The sequence below is a fragment of the Dermacentor variabilis genome, unplaced genomic scaffold, assembly GCF_050947875.1.
Source record: "Dermacentor variabilis isolate Ectoservices unplaced genomic scaffold, ASM5094787v1 scaffold_24, whole genome shotgun sequence".
NCBI lineage: Eukaryota > Metazoa > Arthropoda > Arachnida > Ixodida > Ixodidae > Dermacentor > Dermacentor variabilis.
This window is the reverse complement of record NW_027460412.1, coordinates 1,323,741-1,349,191: the sequence shown is the minus strand read 5'-3', so window position 1 is coordinate 1,349,191 and position 25,451 is coordinate 1,323,741. Positions and strand designations below refer to the sequence as shown.

General features: G+C 43.5%; 2 protein-coding genes across 2 annotated transcripts; one reads left to right on the top strand and one right to left on the bottom strand.

Annotated features, from left to right (window-relative positions):
* Nucleotides 1–3,867: 3,867 nt before the first annotated feature.
* LOC142568635 (uncharacterized) lies at nucleotides 3,868–14,615 on the bottom strand. The gene is made up of 7 exons (XM_075678505.1): nucleotides 14,536–14,615; nucleotides 10,652–10,822; nucleotides 10,010–10,097; nucleotides 9,263–9,424; nucleotides 8,548–8,677; nucleotides 6,905–6,990; nucleotides 3,868–4,077 (listed from the first exon to the last, which is right to left on the bottom strand). The coding sequence occupies exons 1-7, from the start codon at nucleotides 14,613–14,615 to the stop codon at nucleotides 3,868–3,870; spliced, it is 927 nt and encodes a 308-aa protein (XP_075534620.1).
* A 37-nt stretch (nucleotides 14,616–14,652) lies between these two features.
* Nucleotides 14,653–25,170, top strand: LOC142568634 (uncharacterized). The gene is made up of 8 exons (XM_075678504.1): nucleotides 14,653–14,841; nucleotides 16,087–16,260; nucleotides 16,938–17,124; nucleotides 18,267–18,509; nucleotides 18,692–18,863; nucleotides 18,970–19,118; nucleotides 19,647–19,804; nucleotides 25,096–25,170. The coding sequence occupies exons 1-8, from the start codon at nucleotides 14,653–14,655 to the stop codon at nucleotides 25,168–25,170; spliced, it is 1,347 nt and encodes a 448-aa protein (XP_075534619.1).
* The last annotated feature ends 281 nt before the right edge of the window (nucleotides 25,171–25,451 follow it).

The window sequence follows — 25,451 nt, the reverse complement described above, 5'->3', positions numbered from 1 at the left end:
GAACAACTCTTTCTTCTGATTCCGCCCATTTCATTCGTTGCACCCGTGATGCCATAGATTATTAAATTGCTCCTTCGTGATCCGTTGTCGAAGTCATCTGCCGCAAGGGAAGAAATAGCTGTTTCAACACGCGTGGAAATCTTTCCTGCTGCGTCCTTTAAGGGCGGTATAGACGAGGCTCACATTTCTACGCGAAACATCTTGGCGGCTACGTCAGTTACCTTTTTCTCCATCGCCTGCTGGTCAGACCGAATCGAGCGAATTTCGCTAAGAATATCTGCCTGTGTTCGCACCCACAACGGTATTTGCAGAATAACCTCAAACATTTCCGTTTTCTGCTCAGCTGAAAGAGGCCTAGGATTTTTCTCGATATCCGCAGAGCGAAGAAACCATCTTCTGCCAATGACAGCAACGCCTTCCCATCAATTACAAAGAAAAGTAAGCAAGTCGTGAGCAAACGTATACAGACGTACAGTGGGATTTGACATCAGTTTTCTGAACGCTTTACCATTTCAGTTTCACTTTCAGTTTATTGTTCTTCAAATACGGGTGAGAGACTATAACGACGAGGGTACCAAAGTGAAAGACTGCAACGGGAAGTTCGGGTAATGATAACGTTACAAGAACAATCAATCTGCATAAAAGATTAGGTAGAAGCCACGCACTGCGGGAATGGATGTAAGCGAAGCTTTATGTACTGTTTGCTTTGATTGACGATAATTAGCGGAGATGTTGATGGCGAATGTTTAATTTTTTCAACGTTTTGTCAACACGAGAGTGTTGAGTTGACGTTAAACGTTACCTAGCCTGCACCACTGCTGTTTGTCTGCGTAGTACACAAAACACAAAGGGAAAGGTTTTTGTTTGAGGCGTTGTTGTGCGCCACATTTCATAACCTCTGACAGGGTTGAGCATTGTCATTGCCTGACATGAAACATCGCATCGTGGCAGAAGCATTAAACTGGAATTGGATTATGGGGCTGTAGGTGCAAAACCACACTTGGATTATGAGACAGGCCGTAGTGGCGCATTCCGGATTAATTTTAGCCCCAGGATGTTCTTTAACCTGTCCCTAGATCGAAGTGCGTGAACGTTGTTTTATTTCGCCCCCGTCACACGTAGCTGTCTTGGTCAAATCCCATAGCCGCAAAGCTATCGCCAATGATCGTGTGCTCTAGTGCCCTAATTAACTTTACATTAACTAACTATACCTTAATCAGCTTAGCCATAATTAACACAAAAGATCGGGGGTTCGAGTACCTTAATTCACTCTATATTAATTACCTCTGGCTTAATCAACTTCGCCCTAATTAACAAAAAGGGTGTGCGTTCACCTCCCATCAAAGGTTCAGGGTACTACTACCACCAAAGTTCATGGGTTCGAGTCCCTAAATTACTTGTAGTGGACAGTACTCATAGAGCCCCGTAGTGGAAGAATGTATTAGCGCCGTCAGGCATTTAGTCTTCACAGTAGTAGCCACGACATCAACGCAGTCACCTGATAAATAAATGGCAATTCTTTGTGCGTCTTCTGTTCCTACAAGTTGGGGAGCCGGAAGTTATACCACATCATAACTGTGTACGTCTACCAAGTTTCTTCTGGACGCCATGGAACCGGCCACCGAAAAACGACGTCTCGCACAAAACGGAACGACTTCCGTCACCACATTGAAACTTCCCGATTTCTGGCCCTCGGACTGTGAACTCTGGTTCGTCCACATCGAGGCGCAGTTTCGCCGTCACCGAGTCACATCACAGGCGGCCAAGTACGATAACGTCGTGAATGCGCTTAACCGGACCACTGCAGCTTTGATCCACGGCATTTTGCTAGCTCCTCCGCCCGATGATCAGTACGGCACCCTTAAGCGGGAGTTACTATAGTAACTCCCGCTTAGTAACACCGACCATGAGTCGCGACGGATTCAACAGCTCCTCTCATCGAAAGAACTTGGTGACAGAAGGCCGACTGAGCTGCTTCGCCGCATGACACAACTCCTGGGAACTACACACTAAACAATTTCTCACCCATAAAGGTGTAAATTAGCTTGTCCCCAGACGAACACCCTTTGCCACCTATGGGGTGCTTAAAAAAGGGTGCTAGGAAAGGGTGCAGAGGCTAGCACCCTTAAGGAAGGGTGCACAGCATAAAATTTTAAAGGGTGTAGTGGTCGCACCCTTATTAAAGGGTGCTATTTTGCCATAACACCCTATGAAATAGGTGCTGCAAGGGTGCTCTACATTGAATAACCCGAGCAGCAAAAGCCGAGGATTGATGCACGACAGCAAATGTGTCCACAAACATACAACGCTCTACTCCACAGACAATGCCGTGTGCAGGCCGCATGCTAGCAACTGATATTTGGACAAAACAGTGTATATATATATATATATATATATATATATATATATATATATATATATATATATATGTATATATATAGTGCAAAAATATGCATCTTTCCCACCCATGGATGCCACTTCGCACACATTGCATAAATGTTCTATAGCTATACCTATTTTTGGACCACAATGCACAACATAAATCCAAAGACCCTACCAGCCCATATGCACGCCATGCGAAATGGAAAATTTAATCAGGAAAGCAATGCATGTGAACCATTGCTTTCCAAGGAAATATACGACTGTTGAACTGCAACAGTCACATATTTCCCTCGCAACAAAGGCAAATAATATACACCACACAGCACCTGGTGATCTTTTGCCCATTTGAGACATGCCTGGCACAGGTGTTTTTATACATATGAGAGTGCGGGATAGTTTTGGTATCAAAGTAAATTTATTAAGAACATCAATAATTAATGCAACACGAATACATATGAACAATAGAAATAGAACAATACAACTGAACAATAGAAAGCAGGTCGACGCTATATTTTTAGATTACTCGAAGGCTTTCGATCTGGTCATACATAACGAATTAATTAAAAAAACTGATGGAAATGAATATAAATTATGTTGTTATGTGGATCCGCTCATATCTTACAGATCGGACACAATACGCTGATATAAATGGTAACAAATCTAACCAATTAAACACAACCTCAGGCGTTCCACAGGGATCCGTTCTAGGACCACTTCTTTTTCTAGTTTAAATAAATGATATTGCTCATCACCTAAATAACGACATAACCATCCTGTTATTTGCAGGCGACTGTTTAATATATGGTGAAATCAATAACCAAAACGACCAGGCGCCACTTAGTCAACCCTTAAAGCTGTAGAAGTCTGAGCCATAAGAAGTAAAATGAAAATTAACCAATCTAAATCAGTCCTGCTCAGAGTTACAAACAAAAGAAAGCATGTTATTGAGTGTAATTATGAGATGAACTTAACGGTTCTAACTGAAGCCGAAACGATAAAATACCTAAGTTTAACAATTTCGAAAGACTTAAGTTGGAAATCACACGTAAACAGAATTTGTGGAGCTGCAAAAAAAAGAAGTTATGCTTCCTTCGCCGAAAATTAAAGCTAGCAACCACACCTGTCAAAGTACTTGCATATTTAACTTACATTAGACCGACGTTAGAGTATGCCAGTGTCATTTGGGATCAGTTTCAATCACGATTAATAAATCGCAGTAAGAAGATATAGAAAAAATCTGCAAGGTTCATTACTTCCCGGTATTATCGCATAGGCTGTTTCCGAAATGCATTGGTTCCTTGATTTGCCTCCACTGGCTCCACGGTGGAAGTTGGCTAGACTTAAATTTCTTTTGTTATCAAAAGTTACCACTTTGTTGTCAAAAGTTTCTTACCACTTCAATATTGTTACGGCCAAGACGGCCAACAGCACATTCAACATGGCTCACTTTTGGTGACTTTGTTCAACAACTTTGTAGCCACTACTCTAGGGGCACTCAATGACAAGAGTGTTGAACAGCTTGCGGTCGTACTGGATATTGAAGAGCCAGTAAGCAGATAAGACAGCCGCCAGCCCCTCCTCCCCATTTTTCACCGCAAACAACTTCTCGTGGTCCACCTTGATGTGGAGAAGGTCAGCCTCTACAACGTCTGCTCCAGAAAATACGATGCAAGGGGTTGCAGGAACGCTCGGGTCCTGTAGTGGCAAGAAAAAATATTGCATCATCACCAATAGACCATGAATAGTACATTGTCACCTCTTCACACTTAGTCACCCTTTATGAAGCTTTCTGCAGGTTATACATCATTTCAACGCAATACGAACAATGTTAACAATACAAATGACTAGTCTGACATTTATGCATGAATTTTTGGTTTATGCCCGACGAAAATTTTGGGACCACGCTCAGAATTGCCCACACTTCTTGAGATTGTAGCTTTATTTTATAATAAATATGTTGCACAGAATTCGCTGAGGCCAATTCACACTTAATTTAAACATTGATGCAAACTAAAACAGCGCACTTCTCTAGCCAGCTGTTTTGTGCATGCCATTTTAAGATTCCACTTTCACAAAAAAGTGAGTGCATTACAAGGCAGAAGCAAAAATTGCGTGGTTAATACTTTGGGTGACAACACTGGAAACTATCTGGCATATAGATGAAAGTATGGGCCGCACTTGTTGCAATTTAGGAAGGAGGGGATTGACCCATATTTGAAAGTGGCATTTTCAGTTCCATTTTAAAGGACTATAGAGACTTTAGTCGCGTGCTTTCTTCTTTTAAATGATGTGGTAGACATAATAAATGATTGGCCATATGGTATTCTCCTACAACCGCCAAATATTTCTTATTAGAATTTATTTTCTTATACTTCAATTTCATCAATCCAATGATGGTTATGAGGTGCAGTTGACTACGTCACCTCACCCAATCTGCTCTTTTCTTATCCCTTAGGTGTAACATTAAGGGATAAGAAAAGAGCAGATTGGGTGAGGGAACAAACGCGAGTTAATGACATCTTAGTTGAAATCAAGAAAAAGAAATGGGCATGGGCAGGGCATGTAATGAGGAGGGAAGATAACCGATGGTCATTAAGGGTTACGGACTGGATCCCAAGGGAAGGGAAGCGTAGCAGGGGGCGGCAGAAAGTTAGGTGGGCGGATGAGATTAAGAAGTCGGCATGGCCACAATTAGTACATGAGCGGGGTTGTTGGAGAAGTATGGGAGAGGCCTTTGCCCTGCAGTGGGCGTAACCAGGATGATGATGATGATGCTGATGATGACTACGTCACGCGAGACACGAAGAAAAAAAGACAATATAATCACTGATATAGTTTCAATTCACTACAACAATCAAACGTGTTTTAAGAGCTATAGACCCCAAATTATGTATCAGCAGTTATATTGCAGCCTTTTCTCTGTCTCACGTGACCTAAACACCAACTACACATCACAGACATTGTTAAGATGAAATCAAAACAGAAGCATTAAGAATAAATTCAATTATAGATTATCCAGCCTTCGTAGGCCAATAATACTGGGTGATAATGGATACTAATGTCTAATGAATCATTTGTAAGAAAATATGCACCGCATTCGTCTTGGTGTTGCACTCACGAGGCGCTAGACGCATATCATCAGCTGCAGTGACATTGGTCCCAACTGTGATCACTGCCAACCGCCAGAAACACTTGGGCACATATTTTCCTCATGCCCAGCGTATGTGCGAGAACGGCAGAGCCTTATTCCTACTATTCAACGAGTGACTAAAAGACCAATATCTTAAGAGATTGTATTAGGTCCTTGACCTGACACCAACAGCGCAGCTGTGGTCACTGGAGTGACTATAGCTTTCCTTCAAGCCATTGGACTCGAAGCACTACTCTAGTATGACCTCAACGTGATGGACATGTATACAGGTATATGCACCTTCTTATCTTATCATTCATCGCTCTTTTTCTCTCCCCCCTTCCCCAGTGTAGATTAGCAGGCCAGTGCAAACTAAGGCTCAAGCCGACCTCTTCGCCTTTCTTCAAATAAACCTCTCTCTCTGGTACCTAGTTGCAAGACATATTCCAGGTTCTTTGCTGGTAATACTTCACGGCTGCTCAGGCCCTGCTCATCACCACGCTTGTAACTGAAGTCTCTCTTTAGCCCATTGGCATTCAAAATTCCAGTAATGTTAAGCTTGTTCGGGCCCTGGTCATCACCACCCTTGTAATGAAATAGTCTCTTCAGTCCATTCACATTCGAAACGCCAGTAACGTTAAGCGCATAAAGTCTGAAGACGCAACATACCATGCATTCAGAGTAGAGTAGGTGGCAGCTCCCTGGGGAACACCTTTATGCTTTTAGAGTACTTGCTTTACTTATTCCTTCACTACTTTGTTTGAAATATAATTCTTAGGATTGCTTTTATATTATTGGCTCCCAAAATTGGGGGAGCAGCCTACACAATAGTACAGCCACTGTCCGTATGTGGTATTTATCTACCATGTTTATTGATGTGCTATATGTTGCTAGGTAGCAAATACACAAGAGAATAACCAACACATGCTTAACATATGTATACATTTCGTGAAAAGCATGAGTGTCATTGGCACTAAAGCTAACCACACGAGGAGGTTCTACTTAGAATTGTGGTATATACAAGCCACGCAAGGAATCCTGAACAGATCCACGGGAGCACTTCCAAGCAGCATTATTATTTAGCCTGCCATGCTGTAAAAAATTATTTACGAGTTATTGCGCTGCACTTATGTACTTGAAAAATCAAGTTATTTCAGAGATCACGTGGGTCTGACTACGCAGAATGAGAACTTGTCTTTTCAGGAATTCAAGTCGGCCATTTAAAAGTCGTTTATTCCTTTTTGGATGGGCCCAGATATTTGTTGATATTATGCTTCCCGTGTTCGATGTAGAACTATTACAGTAAAGCACCGTGCATTGCTGACCAGTTTTAAGCAAAGCTCATGGGTACTAATCATACATTGTGCCAGAACAAACTCTCAAGGAACTTACCTCCTCTCGCACAAACAAAGATGACAGACCATTAACTTCCTTGACATTGAAAGACAGTATCCGAAGTGCTGCAACTGTTAGGATGTCTGCAAAGCGAAAGGTTTATAGCAACCACTTTAATGCACATTTTTAGTATCTTCCTAAACTTCCCTAAATCTGTGACAAAGGTTGGTTTTGCAAACTATTCGCGCCGTGATTTTCTGTCCTTAAAAGCCACTGAACACTGGTGCTAGGGTAACATCCCCTTATTTATGTCCACTGCACCTTGACGACCTTCCCCATGGGTATTCCAATACTCTATAGTGCCTGCCATGGTCCATAATATTCTTGATCTAGGCATTCAACTGTGCAACACTATGCCAATTTATTTCCATTCTACACATCAAACAACGTACCATTAAAGAATTTCAGTTTAAGACCAGATATGAGTTGAAAACCTCGAGAGCTGTCTTCAAAGAACCAAATCGTTAAACACAGATGTACTGTAATGTTATGCCTATAAGAAGAGATCCTGCAAAAATAATTTGTCGCGGAGTGTAGGTCTAAAAGCTGCCGATTAAGCCTTTGTAACAGCACTCACATCGTGTTCACAGCCTCTCCGGTGACATCTCACGAGCCTGTTCAAGTGAGGCCATTACACTTGCTTCGCAAGGGATGCGTTTCATTTCTGCCATTTTCACAGTGTTGTTGAACCCTTTTGCAATACAACGTGAAGGGTCAATCTTAGTTAGTCTTGCAACGTCGCTGCAAAACTGCAAAAAAAAAAGATATATACAAAGTGTACTACAACAAATACCCAGCAAATACATAGCAGTTATTTTTACCATGGTATCTACAAGCACAGCATTTACATTGTAGATTGGGCAGGAGACAGATGTAAACAATCCAAGTGAGCACTCTGACCTTACAAAATAGAAATGGCAACTTTTTTCTGAAGCTGTACTTGAAACTGAAAATTTCTAGTTACACAGAAAAGAAAACCAATTTATGGTGCTCATTGTTTAACCTTCTATTGAAATAGAAATGAATCGAGTTGTCACTATGTCTTGGCGACCACTACCCCTTCTCACTTACTACAAGAAGTTAAAAAAAGGGAAAGTCTTGCTTTCGCTAAGTTCATAGGTTATATCTTCAACACAGCTCTCTAGTATTTTTCACACATAAGCCCTGCACATGCATAAGCACTATGTACACACACTATGTAGTTCAGTCAGTCGTCATTACAAATGTCAGTGTCTTGATAGAAGCGTTGAACGACTTTCATTGCCTTGTGGTGAACCTTTGATGGCCATGCGTCTGTGGCACAAGGCTAGCCTTGGTGGCATAGCTAATGAGTCTTCTGCCCAAATGCATTAGAGCAATAACTTTTCCTCAGAGCAATATTTAGAGAGCAGTAGTTGAGTCTTTCTTGCAGTACAATAGAACATGTGTGTGCATTAAAATTAGTTTTTCAACCAGTTACAGAAGCTCTAGCTCTTTTTACATGCAGCTGCCTCCTCAACCATGCAGGCTAACTTAATGTAAATGCTGTTTCATACATAGTAGCAAAAGTTTACTTACCCGCTCAAAGCTCATCATGTATGGGTACTTCCTCTCCGCCTCATAAATACTATTTGTTGCGATGTCAGAAATTCCTTGGCGACATGTCGAGGCCATCCTTTCATTGATTTGATCCTCGTCAGGAGAGCCTTTGCGAGATTCACAACTGAGCCACTCCGTGTGCATTTCAAAACTTTGTTCTTCTTCTCCGGCTATTGTAGAGATAGCAACATCCTGTGGGAAGCAACACCAATACAGCTGATTGCGGCATAAATACACCTGCCGTATGCAAGGAAACATTGCAGTAATGTTCAAGAGGTATTGTCAAAAGCTAATGGCCCCATTCACTATCCTTTTCATGTGATACATTTACACCAACACACAACTACATAGCTAATTGTATGGATTAACATATGGCCTTGTTCCCACCTGCTAGACAGGGAACAAACCCACAAAGGACCGCGGTTGAGCCCCAAATAACTTCGTTAGTACACCAAAGTCGTTTCAACTGTCCCCTTGCGTTATTTTGCCATTGGTCTTTCTGATTTGTGGTTTTTAGTTTTGCCTAGCTAAATTGATTAGATAAATATTCCGCCAGCATAAATTCAATCACGCATCCAAAATACTTTAATGCCACCTAAAACAACAGAGAGCACTGAATAGACAGAATTAAATTCGGAGCGCTTCTATTCAGTGAAAAAGAATTGAAATATTTGAAAGCATTAGCAAATGAAAATATTACGCTCGCCATTAGCTTGCTACACATCATCCTAGATAAACGAATCAAAATATTGTATTTCACTACGGAATGCCCCTCACCATCTTTTGCACTTTGTGCCGCTGGAGCTCCACCGTGGCTGTTTCTTCACTGCCCTTCCTGCGTGACCCAAACTTCGCACGGTTCTCGCCCACGCGACCATCGCACGGAAGAACCCTTCGCTGATTCTTGAACCTGTAGCGCAAGGCTACCTTCCGGGAGTCCTGAGAGTTGCATGAACAATAAAATAATATTGTGCACACATTCAGAGGTCACTTATCGTAAAGGAAAGGGTCAAATGAAATTTTTAGTACGCATTAAAGAAACAAGGAAAAGGCAAAGCAGTGCAAACAACACAAATGAGAAAGAAACATGCTGACTACTACCAATTCAAAGTGGTTTTATTAGCATGTACAATAAGTTCTGTCTAGAAAGAACGGAAAGATTAAAGACACACCAAAAAACCAAAAGGTCACACACAATTTCTGAGAGAAAAGAACTTAAGATTTCAGGTAGAGCAGTCTCTTTACGAGCGTGATCGAAGGCGTGCTGACACAAGTCTCTCCCCTCGTGTAGGTAATGAAAGCTTCATAGGTTTCCCTAGGCATTTTCCCTTAATATGAAAATGCACGTCTGGTGAAGCTTCTCTCTGCAGTTATTACATTTGCAGTGTATAGGAATATTGCTATCTGTGCCAGCCTCAATCAATTTGCATGCTCAAGGATTTGTACGATAATGGATGTGCCCAGAATCACACTGCCTAAAATCCCCACAGCTGGCGGTCCCCAGTAATATAACAATTTACTTACAGCTACACTTCCTACTACGTCCTTCAGCTGCGGGTATTTCTCAAGCAAAAGTGAGGTCACCCTTGAATAGAAAGTACGAGTTGGGAACCTCAAAATATTCGCAATATTAAGATTGTTGTTGTCCACATTTAGCGAGATTATGGCTTTGCCCCTAACACACTGAGAAGCTATGAATAATTTTGCAAATGCCTTTAGGAGAACAAGTAAACTTTTGTAGTTCCAAGGTCTGCAGATTAAATGAATTAGTAAATGAAATCTAATGCAGTGAAACATAAATTCAAAGCCTGTCTGACCACACAAAATTTCCGAATCGGCAGGTTTTTGCAGCGTACATCTTCGAACTTGTGCAGAACAGTGCGTGCTTCCAGCTCAAATTAGCCAGCGAATTTCCTTTACTAATTATGGGATAATGGCAATTTTATTAATTATGTGGCTTTTCGAAGTACACGAATTTCAATTATTAACATTTTGTTTTACTCATTCTCCCAAAGAATCGCAAAAAATTCAGGAAACCTGGTGGTCACATTTTTACACATTAAGTGTCGTAGCAAGAATATTGCAAAATTTCGTACCGACTGGCCTTATACTTCAGCAGGCATTTCTAATCCCACAGCCATCAAAAATAAGGGGTAATTTACTTACAGTGTGATCTTCTTCATTTCTGTGAACAGCATGTCCACAATTTTTCGGAACGCTGCGGACGAAATCGGGCTACCAGTGCCACGAAATCGGGCTACCAGTGCCATACTGTCATGAAGATTGCCAAGGCTTGGCAGCACAAAAGTGTGCCCATCATCCTCTGAGCGTGAAGGCCTACAAGAAAGCTGCCATTCAGAGCTCAGTTTTCAACACGTTGCTACAGTAACAAAAATATCAGTGCCCTACGTCAGCTACAGGTAAACACAGAAAAAAATTAATGTTAGCTCTTCTATTGCATAAGATTATTCTAAATAGCATGATATCAGTGCCAACCAAGCCCAGCACTAATTTTATTGTTAAGGTTCCAGACCTAGTACAGCACTGGCATTAGGAGGTACTGATATGAGTATAAGGATAGCAATGAACATTCTCGTGCTTTTGTTTGGGAAAGTTACAATCAACTGCGCCTCGACTCTAACTGCAACAATACTAGCCAAGGATATACAAAGCGTGTTGTGTTTTGGAATACTTATGGTACTTCAACCTTAATAAACATTCTCACTCCGAGAAAGCCCGTCGTAGTTATTATTAGGAAAGAGTAGTTAAGTCTGAACAGAATCTAAGTGATACAGTCACATCTGCAACAAAGTTCAATATGATGCGAATTCATAAAATTTACTGCTACAACTGCAGCGCGTATGATGTGCAGAATTTCAGGCGCAGCAATTTTCTTTGCCACTGCGGACAATATAAACGTGGGAGCCGCGAACATACCAGTGAGCTATATGTGTTACTGACATTGGCACCGCCTTTCTAATCCAATCGAGCATGCGCATTGAAACAGAAGCTAGACGTCATGGCCGCGCTGATCCCAAGGTTCACAACCAGGTGTACACAGCCAAACGCCAGTGACTACAATCGTAAACAAGCAATCAAATCACATATGCATTGCATCGGGTGGCTCAGCATTTCTTGGTTTCGTTATGTGATGGTTGGCTTTGGACTTTAATTCAGATGGGAGAAAGCTTCGTGTTCAACCACCTTTCTATAAGGTGCCTTGGTTTTCTTAACAATCTTTGTTTGTTCTTCCCCCTCCCAAGTGCAGAGTACTAGGCTATAGGCATGTATTAGGCCGACTTCTCTGCCTTTCCATTCAATAAATCTCACTTTAAAGGGACACTAAAAGGAAATATTAAGTTGAGCTAGAGTGAAAGATTAGGCTTTTGTAATGACAAGTTCACCATTCTTAGCGAGGACAGATTACTTCTAAGCGAGAAAACGAAGAAATTGGGAAATTGGAGGGACGCCACCTGTCGTGCGTTGTGGTACCTCTCATAAAGTGACGTCAGAGCCTCTATTTTAATTATTGAACTACTGCTACATGTTACACTTGAAAAGTAAATTAGATAAATTTTGGCAACAAATGAAACATGCATAAGCCATACTTATTTTATTGCTGCATATTACGGCCGTCGCGCTCACTCCACAGTAGTGCCGACAAGTTCTGGTTTCGCTCGGCCGCGCTGACCGCGCTCGCACTTTCGCTTGGTGAATGGCAAAGTTTCCATTTCGCGGCGTGCTGTGCTGTCCATGCTGTGTCACGAAAGTTCTTGACAGCTGTAGTTCCCAGTTCCCAGCGGCGAAATGCCGGGTCGATGTGATGTCGCGGGGTGCCCAAACGGTTCGCGTCGTCTGAACAAGGATACTGAAAGTTCCGACACCAACGTGCACTACTATGCGATCCCGCGGGGCGAACCTCTACGTTCTCGCTGGCTCAGTGTATTTGCCATGCTACAGCGGGTAGGAAAGGTGCCGATCAGACTGCATGTGTGCTCGATGCATTTCCGCCCTGAGGATTACGAACACAATTCACTTTTGAGGCTGTCAATGGACGTGGCTTTTCAAATGCGACTTCTTCGCAACGCTGTTCCGTCGATATTGCCTTCATCCCATGAAGAACAAATACCGTTGCTGCAGGACGAAAATTTCATGGTAAGTAGAGCCTCTTTTTGACGCGCATATTATTTTCCTTTCATTACTAAAACTCAGCAAGTGTGCCCAGCCCTTTACGGTACTGATAGCCAGCTGCCTTTATTGACAGGCTAACGTTGATGTCTTGATCACGGAAAATGACGCCACTGGAACCTCCATTGAAAGCAACGCGGATTGCGAGCACAATTCTCTCCCAAGACAGTCAATCGAAGTGCCTTTCCAAGCGCGACTGGGTTGCAACGTTGTTCCGTCGATATCGCCTTTTCCCCTTGAAGAGCAAGCACCGTTGCTGCAGGACGTAAGTTTTGTGAGTCGTGCCTCTTCTTGACGCCGCATGCTATTTAACTTTCATTACTAAAAATCAGCAAGTGTGCGCCGCCCTTCACGTTACTCATAGCCAGTTGCTTTTATTTACAGGCTAACGTTGCCGACCCGATGGCTGAAAATAACACTGCTGGCACTTTCACCGAAAGTAACGCGGAAGTATGTGTGCGGGGTTTGTCAGGGTGGTTGCAGTTGTACGCAGATCAAACGCAGCACACAGCTTAGTGCACTTTCGGCACATTTCAGACGCTTCCCTCTGGTGCGAAAGACGCGGAGACGAAGACAGATTTTATGCAGATCCCCGCGAAAACAAGCAGTTTCCGCAGCGTCGGGAATGCAAAAGGAGTGCAGGCTAAACCACTGGGCACGAACGTTTGTGAGTACGCCCAAGCTGCTACCTAGCTTTTAACGAAAACTACTAATGTGATATGTGATGGAGTCTGGGGGAACACGTAGCAAATTTTCTCTTTTGTTTGGTAGCACCACCAAAAAATATTCGACAGGCTAGTAGAATCTTGTCTACTTCAGCATGTTTGTTGGTGCTTTGTGCTATGCCAATTTAGTCAGAATTGCAGTCATTTTCCCAACTTTTCAGGAACTACGCGACACAGTGTCATTTTCTCTAAAGCTGTTGTCCTGGTTCTCTTTTATTCAGACCTTCGCATAGCGTTTCTTTGCTCTCCAGCTGTTCAGGTGAATACAACTGTGAAGGAAATAAAATGCAAGGCACTTCAGGTGAATGTTCAGAACATACCTACGCCAAAGACATCAACTCCAATCAAGAGACGACGTACCACTTGTGTCAGGAAACCAGTCGAGCACCGGAGACGTACACCAGCAAAGGACATCAGCTACATTCCCTCGCCTGACGTGTCCCCAGTACTGCAATACCCTGACATGCATGACACAACATACGAGCCGGAAGAATTGACTTGCACCCCAGAGGTGACATTTGATGAGTAAGTAAACATTGCATACTACTGTGCATGTTGGTGTATAAATGTTCAGATACAAAGGTGCAGTATGTATTAGTGCACTTTATGTGTTTATAGTAAAGTGATGTTTACTTGTTTATTGAAAAACAATGTGATAGGTTATAAATGATCCAAGTATGCATGTGATGGGTGGTAACAAGAGCAAGACCTACAGATGTCTATGTCAGTCTCTGGCCTGCAGTAACTAATTGCAGTGACAGATGTGAAAAAAGCTTCCGTGATTTGAGTCAAACAGTCACAAAGTCACAATTACAAAGAAGGTGTAGCAGATTGGGGTAGCTGTCTTCCATTTGTGCACACAGGTTGCAGATAATTTCTATCCTGTGTTTACGATTATTTGATGCACAGGTGCAGCATTTAATTCACTTCAAATAATGAAGGCAATAAAGGGTAATTATTGCTGCTAAAAGAGAAAAGTGCTAACTTTCAGCTCAAACTTTTGACTGAGTAAGGGGGTGAATTTGTACGAGAGTGCCTGTATAAAAGCTGAGTAAGGGGCATATTTTCTTTTTCGGGTGCGATGTGGATGAGGGGTGTACGCAACACAAAGACTACTTTCTTGTCTCCCGTGACAACCTGCTGACACTCCTGAACACGTGCCGCACTTGCTCCTCTGCGTCCTGCACAGTGAGCCTCTCCTGTTCTGGGACACGCATCACAGCTAAGACTGAATTCCCAAGGGGACATGAGCACATGTGGGCGAGCCAGCCACTAGTAGGAATGAAGCCCAAAGGCAATGTCGACTTGTCGGCTGCAATACTCTTCTTCGGTTCAAGTGCTGCTGGAACACTCAGAATGATGAGGTTGATGGGTGTTCAAGTCATCAGTGATCAAACATTCTTCAGTTACCAGAAGGCATATCTTTTTCCAGCTGTCACTGCAGTAAGCATTTCGTTTCAGCTTTCCTGAATATGTAGCTAGCCACATATTGAACAACGGCCCAATATCTCGGGAGCAACTAGAAGTAGTGTCATATTGGCCCTTTGTTTAACCATTCACTCCAATGGCAGAATGTTGGGCTGCAAAATATTTGTAAGCTGTTATGGCTCGTGATTAGCATATAAAACTGCTAACCTGCTTTATTTTCGTGCAACAAATCTATATGCCAACATAATTTTCAAAATTTGGTGTAGCTAATTTGAGGCAGGCATGCTCAGTGCACAAGCAATCGCATAAGACTAGCAGTCCGAGAGTAGTTTCTAAAGCTTTATCATTACTAAAACCAAATAACAGAATGAAGCAAGCATTTCAAATTTTTCAGGCATTTTTATTGTGCATAAGAAAGCGAACAAAGGACATAAATACAGAAAATATGCCTGGCATGAGAAGGAAATGGTTCCAAGAACAGACACTGGCATTATTCTAAGCAGCCTGTAAGTTCATCTTACATTTTCGCTAACACACAATGCATGCAGCTGCAGAAATTGTAGCATCTAATTTCAGGAAACCCATAATGGAACTGTAAGGAAAGGTGCTGCATTGTGCTGTATTTGTAGATGACATTTTTGTAAAATTCTTGGCTTATGCATTGAAGAAATAAGCTGCTTAGAAGTAGAGAAAGCGGAAGGTGAATTTTTGAATATTATGGCTCATATGCAGTACCGAAGATTCCGTAGCGATTATGATAATTTCAATGTAGTTTCATTTACTTGCATTCATTTTATGCTGTTAATGTCTGCAAAGCTTTGCTACACTAACTCCACGTTTTTTAACATAATCTGTTCCTTTTGCATCCACCGACAAGAGGCTTAGGGCTGAATGTCTTCAAAATCCGTCGCGTTATGTGCGAATCAGAATGATGTTGCAACCTGTTCCTCATTTTTGCATATCATCCTGAATAAAATACAAAACACAAATACAATTCTCAAAAGTTACTTTCAGTTTTTAGCCAAAGTCCTGTGTTAGCATGTTCTGTACGTCAGTGTTTATGTTGCTCTGTGTGTCTAGGCAGAGCTTACATGTGGGTGGTGTTTCTCCTTAATGTCCATTAAGAGAGTGCACAATATTTTGTAATTGCAACTATTTTTTTCATTCTGATTGTTATCAGGCATAAACCGTGTGCACATAACTGTACACGTAGCACCTGGAGTAGATCAAAACTCAGGACAGAGTCCAAATTTTTCGTAGGTCTGGGATGAGCACCAGAAAGGACTTCTGGCAGCAGCTGGTGACAGCAGCTTGGAACTCTGCGGGGACGGGCGCTGTGACTCACCAGGCCACAGTGCCAAGTTCTTGACATACTCGTTCTTGTGTCCTGGCACGGGAAAGATAATACACACTGAGCAAATTCAAGTCAAAGAAGTAAGTAGAAAAAAGAACTACCGAGTATCATTCGACATATTTGATTATTGCTATTTTTCAACCATCGTGCAATGATTGTTACATGTTTATCAAGCGAATAAAGGGAAAATCAGACACCCACCCGTTCGTAGCAATTGCTACAAAGGAAACCCATACGGGTTCCTCGAAAGAAAAGCCTCATAGTTGAAAAAAAAAAACGAACGGGTGGATGTCTGATTTTCCCTTCATTCATTACTTCTCTCCACCTTGCGGGTTTCCGCAGAACTGCTACGTCAAAATGTTTATCAAGCATTCCAGGAAGCACAAGTCAATCGCATACATGCCTCAGCATTCCTTTTTAGCTTATCAATGCACAGGTGAGCGTGTACACGCTGTATTTAGAAGGCCCATCCTTCCCTGTAACGAAACCTTTCATAATTCCCACACCCTTGACGATTTACTCACATACTCCTGAATTCATCTGGGCACAATGGGCCTTGTGTGCGAGAAGAAGGTAGTGCCACAGCGATTTGACTGTGTGATATTCTTGTGCTAGTGCGATGGTTCCAACTTACGGTAGTCGAGGTGGGCTGTGGGATTGAGGAGGGTTTTAAGAATATGGGGCAAGATGCTTTATTTGCACAGCTTCACTTCATCAATTATGTATCCTGTGCACATACAATTTTTTTGTCTTCCAGAGTGCCCAAATTCAGGCGAGCTCACAAATGGAGAAAGAGGGTCTCATCAGAGGTCTTCAATTTCTCGGTGACCAGGGCATCTCCATAAGGTCCCTGACAACAGACCGCCATACAGCAATAAAGAAATACATGAGGCTGCATTGCCCGGCCACCAAACACCAATGTGACGTCTGGCACGTTGCAAAAGGTAGTTATGAAGGGAACTAACGTATTTACTACTGCTAGTAAAATACCTAATGTTGGTTAATAGCCGCAAAGCAATTCCTGACTAGCACTTAGCGTTTATTAAAGAAGAATGCATCTTACGTCATCATACTTCGAACATTTGCATTGAAGGGTCTGTTTACCACAGGATCAGGTCTTTGGATTGTAGCGGGAATGATAATATTGTGTGTCACATTGATGGAAACAGCAAACTTGTATCCTATAAGCTAGGAATTCTATTTCTTATCTGGCTCTGAGAGTGATGCAAAAATTAAGTGTCTCGACGGTGAAACAGTGCAACCAATGTGAGCACCATTATGCCACCAAAAATCTGTGCAGAGAGAGTTATCTTGCTTGGATACATTATTTTATTGTCTAAAATTGTATTTTAAGTGCCTCTGCTAACTTTTCTTTGCATGAGAGATTGATTTCTTGTTTTCAAAGTAGTGCGTGTTGAAAGCGGCACTGCTATCGTGCAGACAAGAATGGCATGACATTGTGACATGCAGCAGTGCTAGTAGCATTGTGCGAGTGATGCAAGGGTCACCGTCTTTTTCAGGTTGTTGAAAATTACAGGCACTCAGACTGTGCCTATAAAAAACATGCGATTATACGTGGGCCAAAAGAACTTGCCCCTTATGTGCTGAGGACAGCTATTAGAGTCATTTTAGTGCTTTACACAAAGTAATACCGCAGAAACACTACGTGCTTCCGGTTTCTCACTTTTACCACCATTACATCCACTAGCCCATTTTTCGGGCATCCATAGAGGTTTAAGACACTATGCAAATCGAAATACATTGTTTTAAAATTCCTACTCACTTACCAGCGAAACCACTGCACGTTTACACTTTAAATGATAAGCTTTCTATTGCATTACAAAATAGGAGGTCCTTGAAGAATGGTAGACAGTCCCTTTAGCTATGAAGGAACTAGTACCTTGAAATAAAAAAGCTACACACTTATTTGAGGCTACACTACCAAAAATAGTGCGCAGAAAGATCTTTCAGTGCACTGTATTCCAATTCCATTCTGTACTGATCCTGCGAGCTAGTCTTCTTCATCTACCTACAGTTGAAGTTCACACGAGATGGACTAAGAAATTATGGTGCAAATTTTTTCCAGGCATCAGAAGAAAATTGACAGCTGCTTCACGGAAGGCCAGATGCAGGGAGCTGTTGAGCTGGATACAACCCATTGTGAACCATCTGTACTGGTGCGCATGTGCTTGCGGAGAAAATGGAGATTTACTAGTGGCGACATGGACAAGTCTCCTAAACCACATAGCTGACATTCATGATGGTCATGGCAACCTCTATCCCCGCTGCCTCCATGGACCTTCCAGCAGAGTGTCATGGCTCAAAATTGGTAAATACAAGTAATCTGCCAGTTTAAGTGGCACTGCATTTTATGCAGTGTAATTACATCGTCGATCAGTTGAGATTGAGAACCTTTTGCACAATTAATCAAATTTAGCACAATGTGCATTGTCCATCTATACTTGTGATGAAGGGAACAATACATATATGTCCTATCGTTTCGCACATTAGACTCTCCAGCGCACAAACAAGTCAGAGCCATTGTCATGGCCCCAGTGCTTCTCAAAGACATCCGACAGCTCTCGCCAGACACGCAGACATACAGCCTGGAATCTTTCCATAGTGTCCTGAACGGCTATGCTCCTAAATCTACCACATACACATATGAGGGAATGAAGGCTCGGTAAGCATGCATGCGTTATTAATTTTTCAGGCAGACAAGTACTTCCTAAAAAATTTTGCAAAGTACGGCTGAGAATTAAACCTTGTGGGAAAACTTGCATTTCCAGAACACTGATTGCTGCCCTTCATTTCAATGAAAATGCCAACAAAGAGCAAGCAACAACAAAGGATGGAGCACAGCAATGGCACAGCAAGACATCCAAGGCCAGACATAGCATGATGACTGTGTATCCACTCAAGATGGCTGCTACATTTGGCAAGTTTAACTGTGTCACGTCCGTCTTTCAGTTAGCAGTTCTGCTCTACAAGTGCTCAGCAAAACTACACCTCACGTTGCATTTACAAGCCATTCACAAGTGTTGTAAGGAGCAGAGCACTGCAGATTGTGGCAGAACAATCTTTTTTTCTCGTAGGGTGGTTATAGAGTCAGGATAGCGGCATGTACTGCATTCGTTGCATATTCAAGCATCGTGCAACACTTTTTGAAGTAACTGCGATCGGGATGCACAGACAGATTTTCCTCCCAATAACACATTTTACCACAAGTACACATTATCGTTACAGCTAGGCTCAATGCAGAAAAGCCAAAGTTCTTGCTACTTTGACACAAGACTGGCAAACCACACTCTCAGCGACAGACAAGGAGCAAAGCTTCACATGATGCATTAATTATAGAATGTTGCTTTTACTTATTTGTTCCCAGATCAGGTGACCTCTCCAGATATTTGCTATAGCATTAAAATAAAATGCAGCACTGAAGTTACCTGGTTTGTTCTACTTTCAGATTACGTGCAAGATCAACAAAACAAGGTGACCGAGCTTTGCATCGAGCACCCGTCATTTCCAGAAGCACTAGCCCAGGCACCAGAAAAAATTGCACGAGCATTTGTGCCACAGAACAAACCTAGGCCCTCCAAAACTGAGCTCATAGCGGCACACAAGGCACGGTTTTTGAAGTTTTCACACATGTACAGCAGACAAGCAACTGGTGGAGTTATCAAAAACCAATTGTTCGAAGGCTATACCAGTAAATTGGAAAAGCAAAGACACAAACTTCATGCTCGAAAGGGTTTGTGCTGTACTGAAGCGTGAGAAAGAACAAACCAAGTCGCATAGATTGTCTCTGCAACTGATGCTGCATGCGTGCAAGGACACCATAAGGTTTCCACCGACTGGCACGGGTGATGACAAGCTCAAGAATATCATAAGTCAAGCAGAAGACACTTGTTGACATGCACATCATGCCGGGAAAGCTTTGTGCTACACTAAAGTGTAGGAGTGAGGGAGCCAAGTGGCATAGGTTGTCACTACAACTGATGCGGCATAGCCACAAAAGTACCATAAGGCTGTTTCTGGGTTTAACAGATAATGACAAGTTTGACATTATCTTAAATCATGGAGAAGACACTTGGTGACATGTGCATCATGTGGGAGGTGTAACATGCTGACGAATAGATCCAATACTGACCCTTGTAGGTACGCATTCAACTAGAAACAGTGTTTCACGTTCAGCGTGCCAACATTCAAAAGAAAAAACTAAAGTGCATTGCGAATGGCTCTCCTGCTGCTGGTTGCAATTGTATGGCTGACTGTGATCATCAAATTTTATTCACGCAAGCTTTGGCAAGAACCTCAGAGAATAAGCTAGTCAGTAGCTTGACTAGGTCCGGGGTCCCTGGTTATGACATGGGAGGCAGGAAATAAAACATGAGCAAGATGGAATGGACACACAAGTGGAACATCGCATTACGTAGTGCTTCCATGCACATACGCACTAAAGAAACTATGAACAGAACTGTACATCAGGAACCATATCATAAAGACCAATTACAGATGGTCATTAAATATTTCACGTGGCAGGTGAACATATTCAAAAAGCAGAGGTCATGTCCTGGCCCAGCTAAAAAATTAATCGCTCAATATGACAGCACTTTCACTGTCCCATTATATGATAGGAATATATTTGGCAAAGGATGCAAATGAACTTGGGATACCTCTAAAGCTTTCTGTATGGGTAGCAGAAACGGGCCCATCTCGCTGCACACAGGCACTAAAGCTCGCTTAAGTTGGGAAGCACTTGACAGCGTCCGCAGTCGCACCTGGAAAGCAGAAACACATGGTGAATTAGCCAGCAGTGTTGAGTTGTAACCTTGCAGCCAAGCAGCCTTAGAAGCTACTCGACGCGCTAACGCGATGTAACCTAAATGCTTCCGCAACGTCCACAATGCTTGCTTTAGCAGTACTCTCAGATGCACTCTGAAAAGTCAACGTGCACTATGTTTTACTTGTAGCTAAGGCGGTAAATGGTCTCTCGCGCACTTTAGAAAGGCTAACAAATACTACGCCCGCCAGAGGAATAAAAATGTTTTATCAGCGCGCGAGCTACGGAGCTTAGTCGAACAGGAGTTGACAGCTCACACGGGCGTTTCCGTCGCAATCGAGCCCGATTAGAAAATAATTCTTCCAGCGTGATTGAGAGTGACCGCTGCTATACGGTCCAACGATTCGGGCTGAGTTGGCTGAGCTCACAGAACGTAAGAGCACGGACTTAGTCCAACCATTCGATCGCAATGGACGGGTAGCGATTGAGGGGATCCGGATCAAGCACCATCGCGATCGAATGTCCGTGTGCGCGTATCTGATACTTTTGTAATTTATGAGACAAGCATTTAGGAAGAGTCGTACGTACCACTTGGTGCTTCGCAGATGCGGCTGAAGGCGTGCGCCACTTTCAGCTTCCTTGCCTGACGAAGAACTTGAGGCGGTGTCGTCGTGCGGCGATCTTGACCCTCTCTGTCCTTAAAGCTCTCCTACACTCGTTTCCGCCGACCAGGTTAAAAATGCAGCGATGGCGCGTGTATGGAGGGCCTTTACCTGTCCTGATAATCCTGCGGAGCTCCATCGTGTGCTGCAGCGCTCGAAGCGCGAGCCCGCAAGAGCACTTGGCGTTTTTCTTCGCTTCAGTAGCTGAAGTGTAACACGATGTACTCAGCTAGAATTCCATTACGCGCACTACATCTAAACACGTTCTAGAATAACGCCGTTCGGAGGAATATGTAACACAGGCTCACATGCTATCGTAGGCTCCACGCACACAGGAACGCCATTACAGCTGTTGCACGGTTACGGCCTGACTTGACTCGCCAGCTGTGAAATCCACAAAACGAGCCGGTGAAATCCGCAAACTGCAGCGCTCCCTCTCGGACGCCCGCTGATTCACAGAAAGCGGAAGCAGAGACGGTGACGTCAGGTCCTCGATTTTGGCGTGGGTGATCAAATTGAGCAGCGGCACCAGGGACTTTCGGTGGAAGTTTTAGATGCAACAAATTCGTTTATTGGCGCGCAGAAAGTGGTGATAGACTCCTACACAGATAATATATCACTATAACCAAACTTAATATTTTCCTTTAGTGTCCCTTTAAAACATGATTACGGGCGAAACCAATATTATTCTGCGACCCTGTGAGACTACCTAAATTTCTAATGTGACACTCAAACACATTACAGATCGAAGGAAATTCCAAGGCCATTTTCATGATCTTCGCTGCCACTGGCCACCATACTGCTCGCTGCAATGTGCTGCAAGAAAAAAAAGATAGCATAGTTTGTACCTTGCACTGGAGGCGCAATGCTAAAGAGACAGTGGAGCTGATGCGAACCTAGCTCACAATTATCGATTAGGTATCAATTGGGTATTGAGTGGCTATCGATTGGCCTATACGATGCATTGCCATGCTTACCGGGGTACTACCAAGCACTTTTTCTGAAATTTACGGATTATTGAGCAATTATCGATTAGGTATCGTTTGGATATCGATAGGCCTACACTACGCATTGCCATGCTTACCGGCGAACTACAGGAAATTTTTCCAAAATTTATTGATCGATTATCGATTAGGTATCGATTGAGTATTTGACTATCGATTATAAAGTGCTTAATTATGATTGAAACAATTACCCCTACCTTACCTGGGCTTACAAATGAACCAACTGCATAAACAAGCTCCAACTGGATTAAGCTCAGTTTAGCGGAATCGGCAACGCTGTGCTAGTTTTTTGTTCGCATGTGAAACGCTCGGCTTAAACAGCTCCACTGTTACAATAAATAGCCGACGCATGAATTCGTAACTAAGCTGTGAATTTGCAGAACACGCGACTACCAAATACAAATACCTCAGTCGATGTTGACGCAAACTGCTGCTCACTGTCCACTTGTGGGCGCAGTAAAATTTTCGATAAGTCTGGGATAGTGTCCTGAGGAGAGAGATCCACATACTCATCGAACGTCTTGTCCAGTATCTGAAAGCGGTAAAGCACAACTGGTTTTTATATCGTGCAGAGACCTGAGGAATCTCCATGCACGACAAGGCTGTAAACTGCCTCCATTGCTTCATATGCAGCAAACCACTGTAAATGTGCAACAGCGGACTGTTGTTTTCGGATTAGAAAACAGTCTAGTAATGCGCCCCTGGATTTGCTGTTATATGAGCGAAATGCACTAATAAGCATTTGCTTGGCGAGCGATCCTCCACAAAGCACTTAAAACGAATCGGCACAGTAACTGAGGCGCACGTACAGGGCATGACACGCATCACACCTTTGAGCGCGCTAACATGTAGCTCACAGGAAATGTTTTAGCCTTTAGTTGCTGACATGCACAATGCTATTTCTTTTTCTGCTATGCTTCGCAGCCACTGCAAAAGTAATTCTATGTATATGGCGGACAGTGGTGCAGTGGCGATGACAGGCTGCACGCGCGCGCGCTATGACTGAGCAAGGGGAGCAGCTGTATGGCAAAGGGCAAGCGCGTACGGTCTGAGGGCGCCTGACTGACTAGTCGCACTCCGTATAAGCAGCACCTCCAGGCGACAAGGCAAATTTTGGTAGAGTCGAAAACTAAGCGGCGACATAAGAGACATGGACAACAATGCTCGTTGCTGGTCGCCGTCGCACTAAAGCACATAACGAGTTTGGCGATACGCGGCTTCGCTGTAAAAATGCGATCTACCGTCGCGACGAGAAAAGCACCCCGCAACGAAAAAGGCGCACCGCGAGTTCTGCAGCGCTACCGCGCCTGTGCGAGAATTATGCAGCGCGAACGAGTATTATACTTTCAGTTTAATGCTAAGCGATACACTTCTTTTAGCGATGTAAACACTACTCGGATTCAAACATGTCGCGAAGAGCCTCCCTCATCATAATCGTCAGTACTTTCGCATAACGCTACATTAGCAGGTGCAGTTAGAATCAAACAAGGGAACACGTGCACTTGCCTGAAACGAGCTCGACGTCAGGTCGACTTTGCCGCCGAGAACCGGGCACGCGCAAATTGCTTCTCTGAGCGCGTTGAGGTAGCCATCCGCAAGGATATATGTCCTTGCCGTACCAAGGTGGGGCACACTAACTAGGCAGCGTGGCATCGCAAGCAAATTTACATACACAGTACCCCTGGCACTTGCAAACAACAGGCAGTCAAACATGAACCGACGCAGCAGTGAGAGCACTTAGAATTACGCGGCAAACCGCACAAAGTAACCATGTCAGAACAAGAGACAGTTGCGAAATTTGTCATTACAGCATGCCGCAGAAATGCCATAGTCTAAATAAACTGGAACTGGAAGGGTGTGCAGTAGGGTGTAAATCTGCTGAACACCCTTTTTACACCCTTAAGGGTGAGAAATTGTTTATTGTGTAGTCCATCATCAGGAGACTCGAAAATCCTTCGGGAGCTCTTCTTCCAGCGTCTACCGAACCAGGTACGCATGAATTTATGTCCCTCATTTACTACGACATCTGTCGAGGCCTTAGCGACGACGGCAGACGAGGTTATGGATTCTTTTTATCCTGTGATATCCGCTGTTGATCGTTGTAATGCACCCGTGGCGACACGACCCCCGTCATTGCAGCACTTTCACGAACCCGACAGTTCAAGCACGCACCTTGTTGCGCAAGTAGATGAACTAACTCACGAATTGGTTGCCTTATACTTTCGTACGAATAACCATCACCAGCGGCATCGCTCGCATGACCAAAACGTGCCACGCCCTGCGTCTCCATTTGTTTGTTAGTATCACACCAGATATGGCACTCACGCACGTCAGTGCCACCCGCCTTGCAACTTTCACTTGATTCACTTCAGATTCACTTGATTGATTCAGATTCACTTGGCAGCAGCGACGACGCATCTGCTACAACACTGCAACACTGAACGCCTGTCTGCATTTTTGCCGCAGATTCCCCTGTCCCAGGAGCTGCAAGTTGTGCCCCCCATCAGTTCGTTCTGCAAGCGTGTCCGAAGCGTGGCGTGACGTGACGTGGCGGACACGGCAGCGATTTTCCTGGTAAAGCACGACTGTTAGCTGAGCCAATCAACTGCGGCATCGGCGGCGACGTCACAGCGCCAAAGCTTCATAAACGAGTGCTGCGCGGGAGTTCGATTCACTTGGCAGCAGCGACGACGCATCTACTACAACACTGAACGCCTGTCTGCATTTTTGCCGCAGATTCCCCTGTCCCAGAAGCTGCAAGTTGTGCCCCCCCCCCCACCAGTTCGTTCTGCAAGCTTGTCCGGAGCGTGGCGTGGCGTGAC

Bases quoted from the DNA above. Each gene is read 5' to 3' on its own strand.
- LOC142568635 (XM_075678505.1), bottom strand. From the start codon at position 14,615: ATGCGTGTCCCAGAACAGGAGAGGCTCACTGTGCAGGACGCAGAGGAG. The intron at 10,823-14,535 runs GTTGTCACGGGA...GCTTTCTTGTAG, and splicing joins GTGTTCAGGAGTGTCAGCAG to GCCTTCACGCTCAGAGGATG. The intron at 9,425-10,009 runs GTAAGTAAATTG...TGCAACTCTCAG, and splicing joins ACGTAGTAGGAAGTGTAGCT to GACTCCCGGAAGGTAGCCTT.
- LOC142568634 (XM_075678504.1), top strand. From the start codon at position 14,653: ATGTGGGCGAGCCAGCCACTAGTAGGAATGAAGCCCAAAGGCAATGTC. The intron at 16,261-16,937 runs GTAAGTAGAAAA...TTTGTCTTCCAG, and splicing joins AGCAAATTCAAGTCAAAGAA to AGTGCCCAAATTCAGGCGAG. The intron at 17,125-18,266 runs GTAGTTATGAAG...AATTTTTTCCAG, and splicing joins CGTCTGGCACGTTGCAAAAG to GCATCAGAAGAAAATTGACA.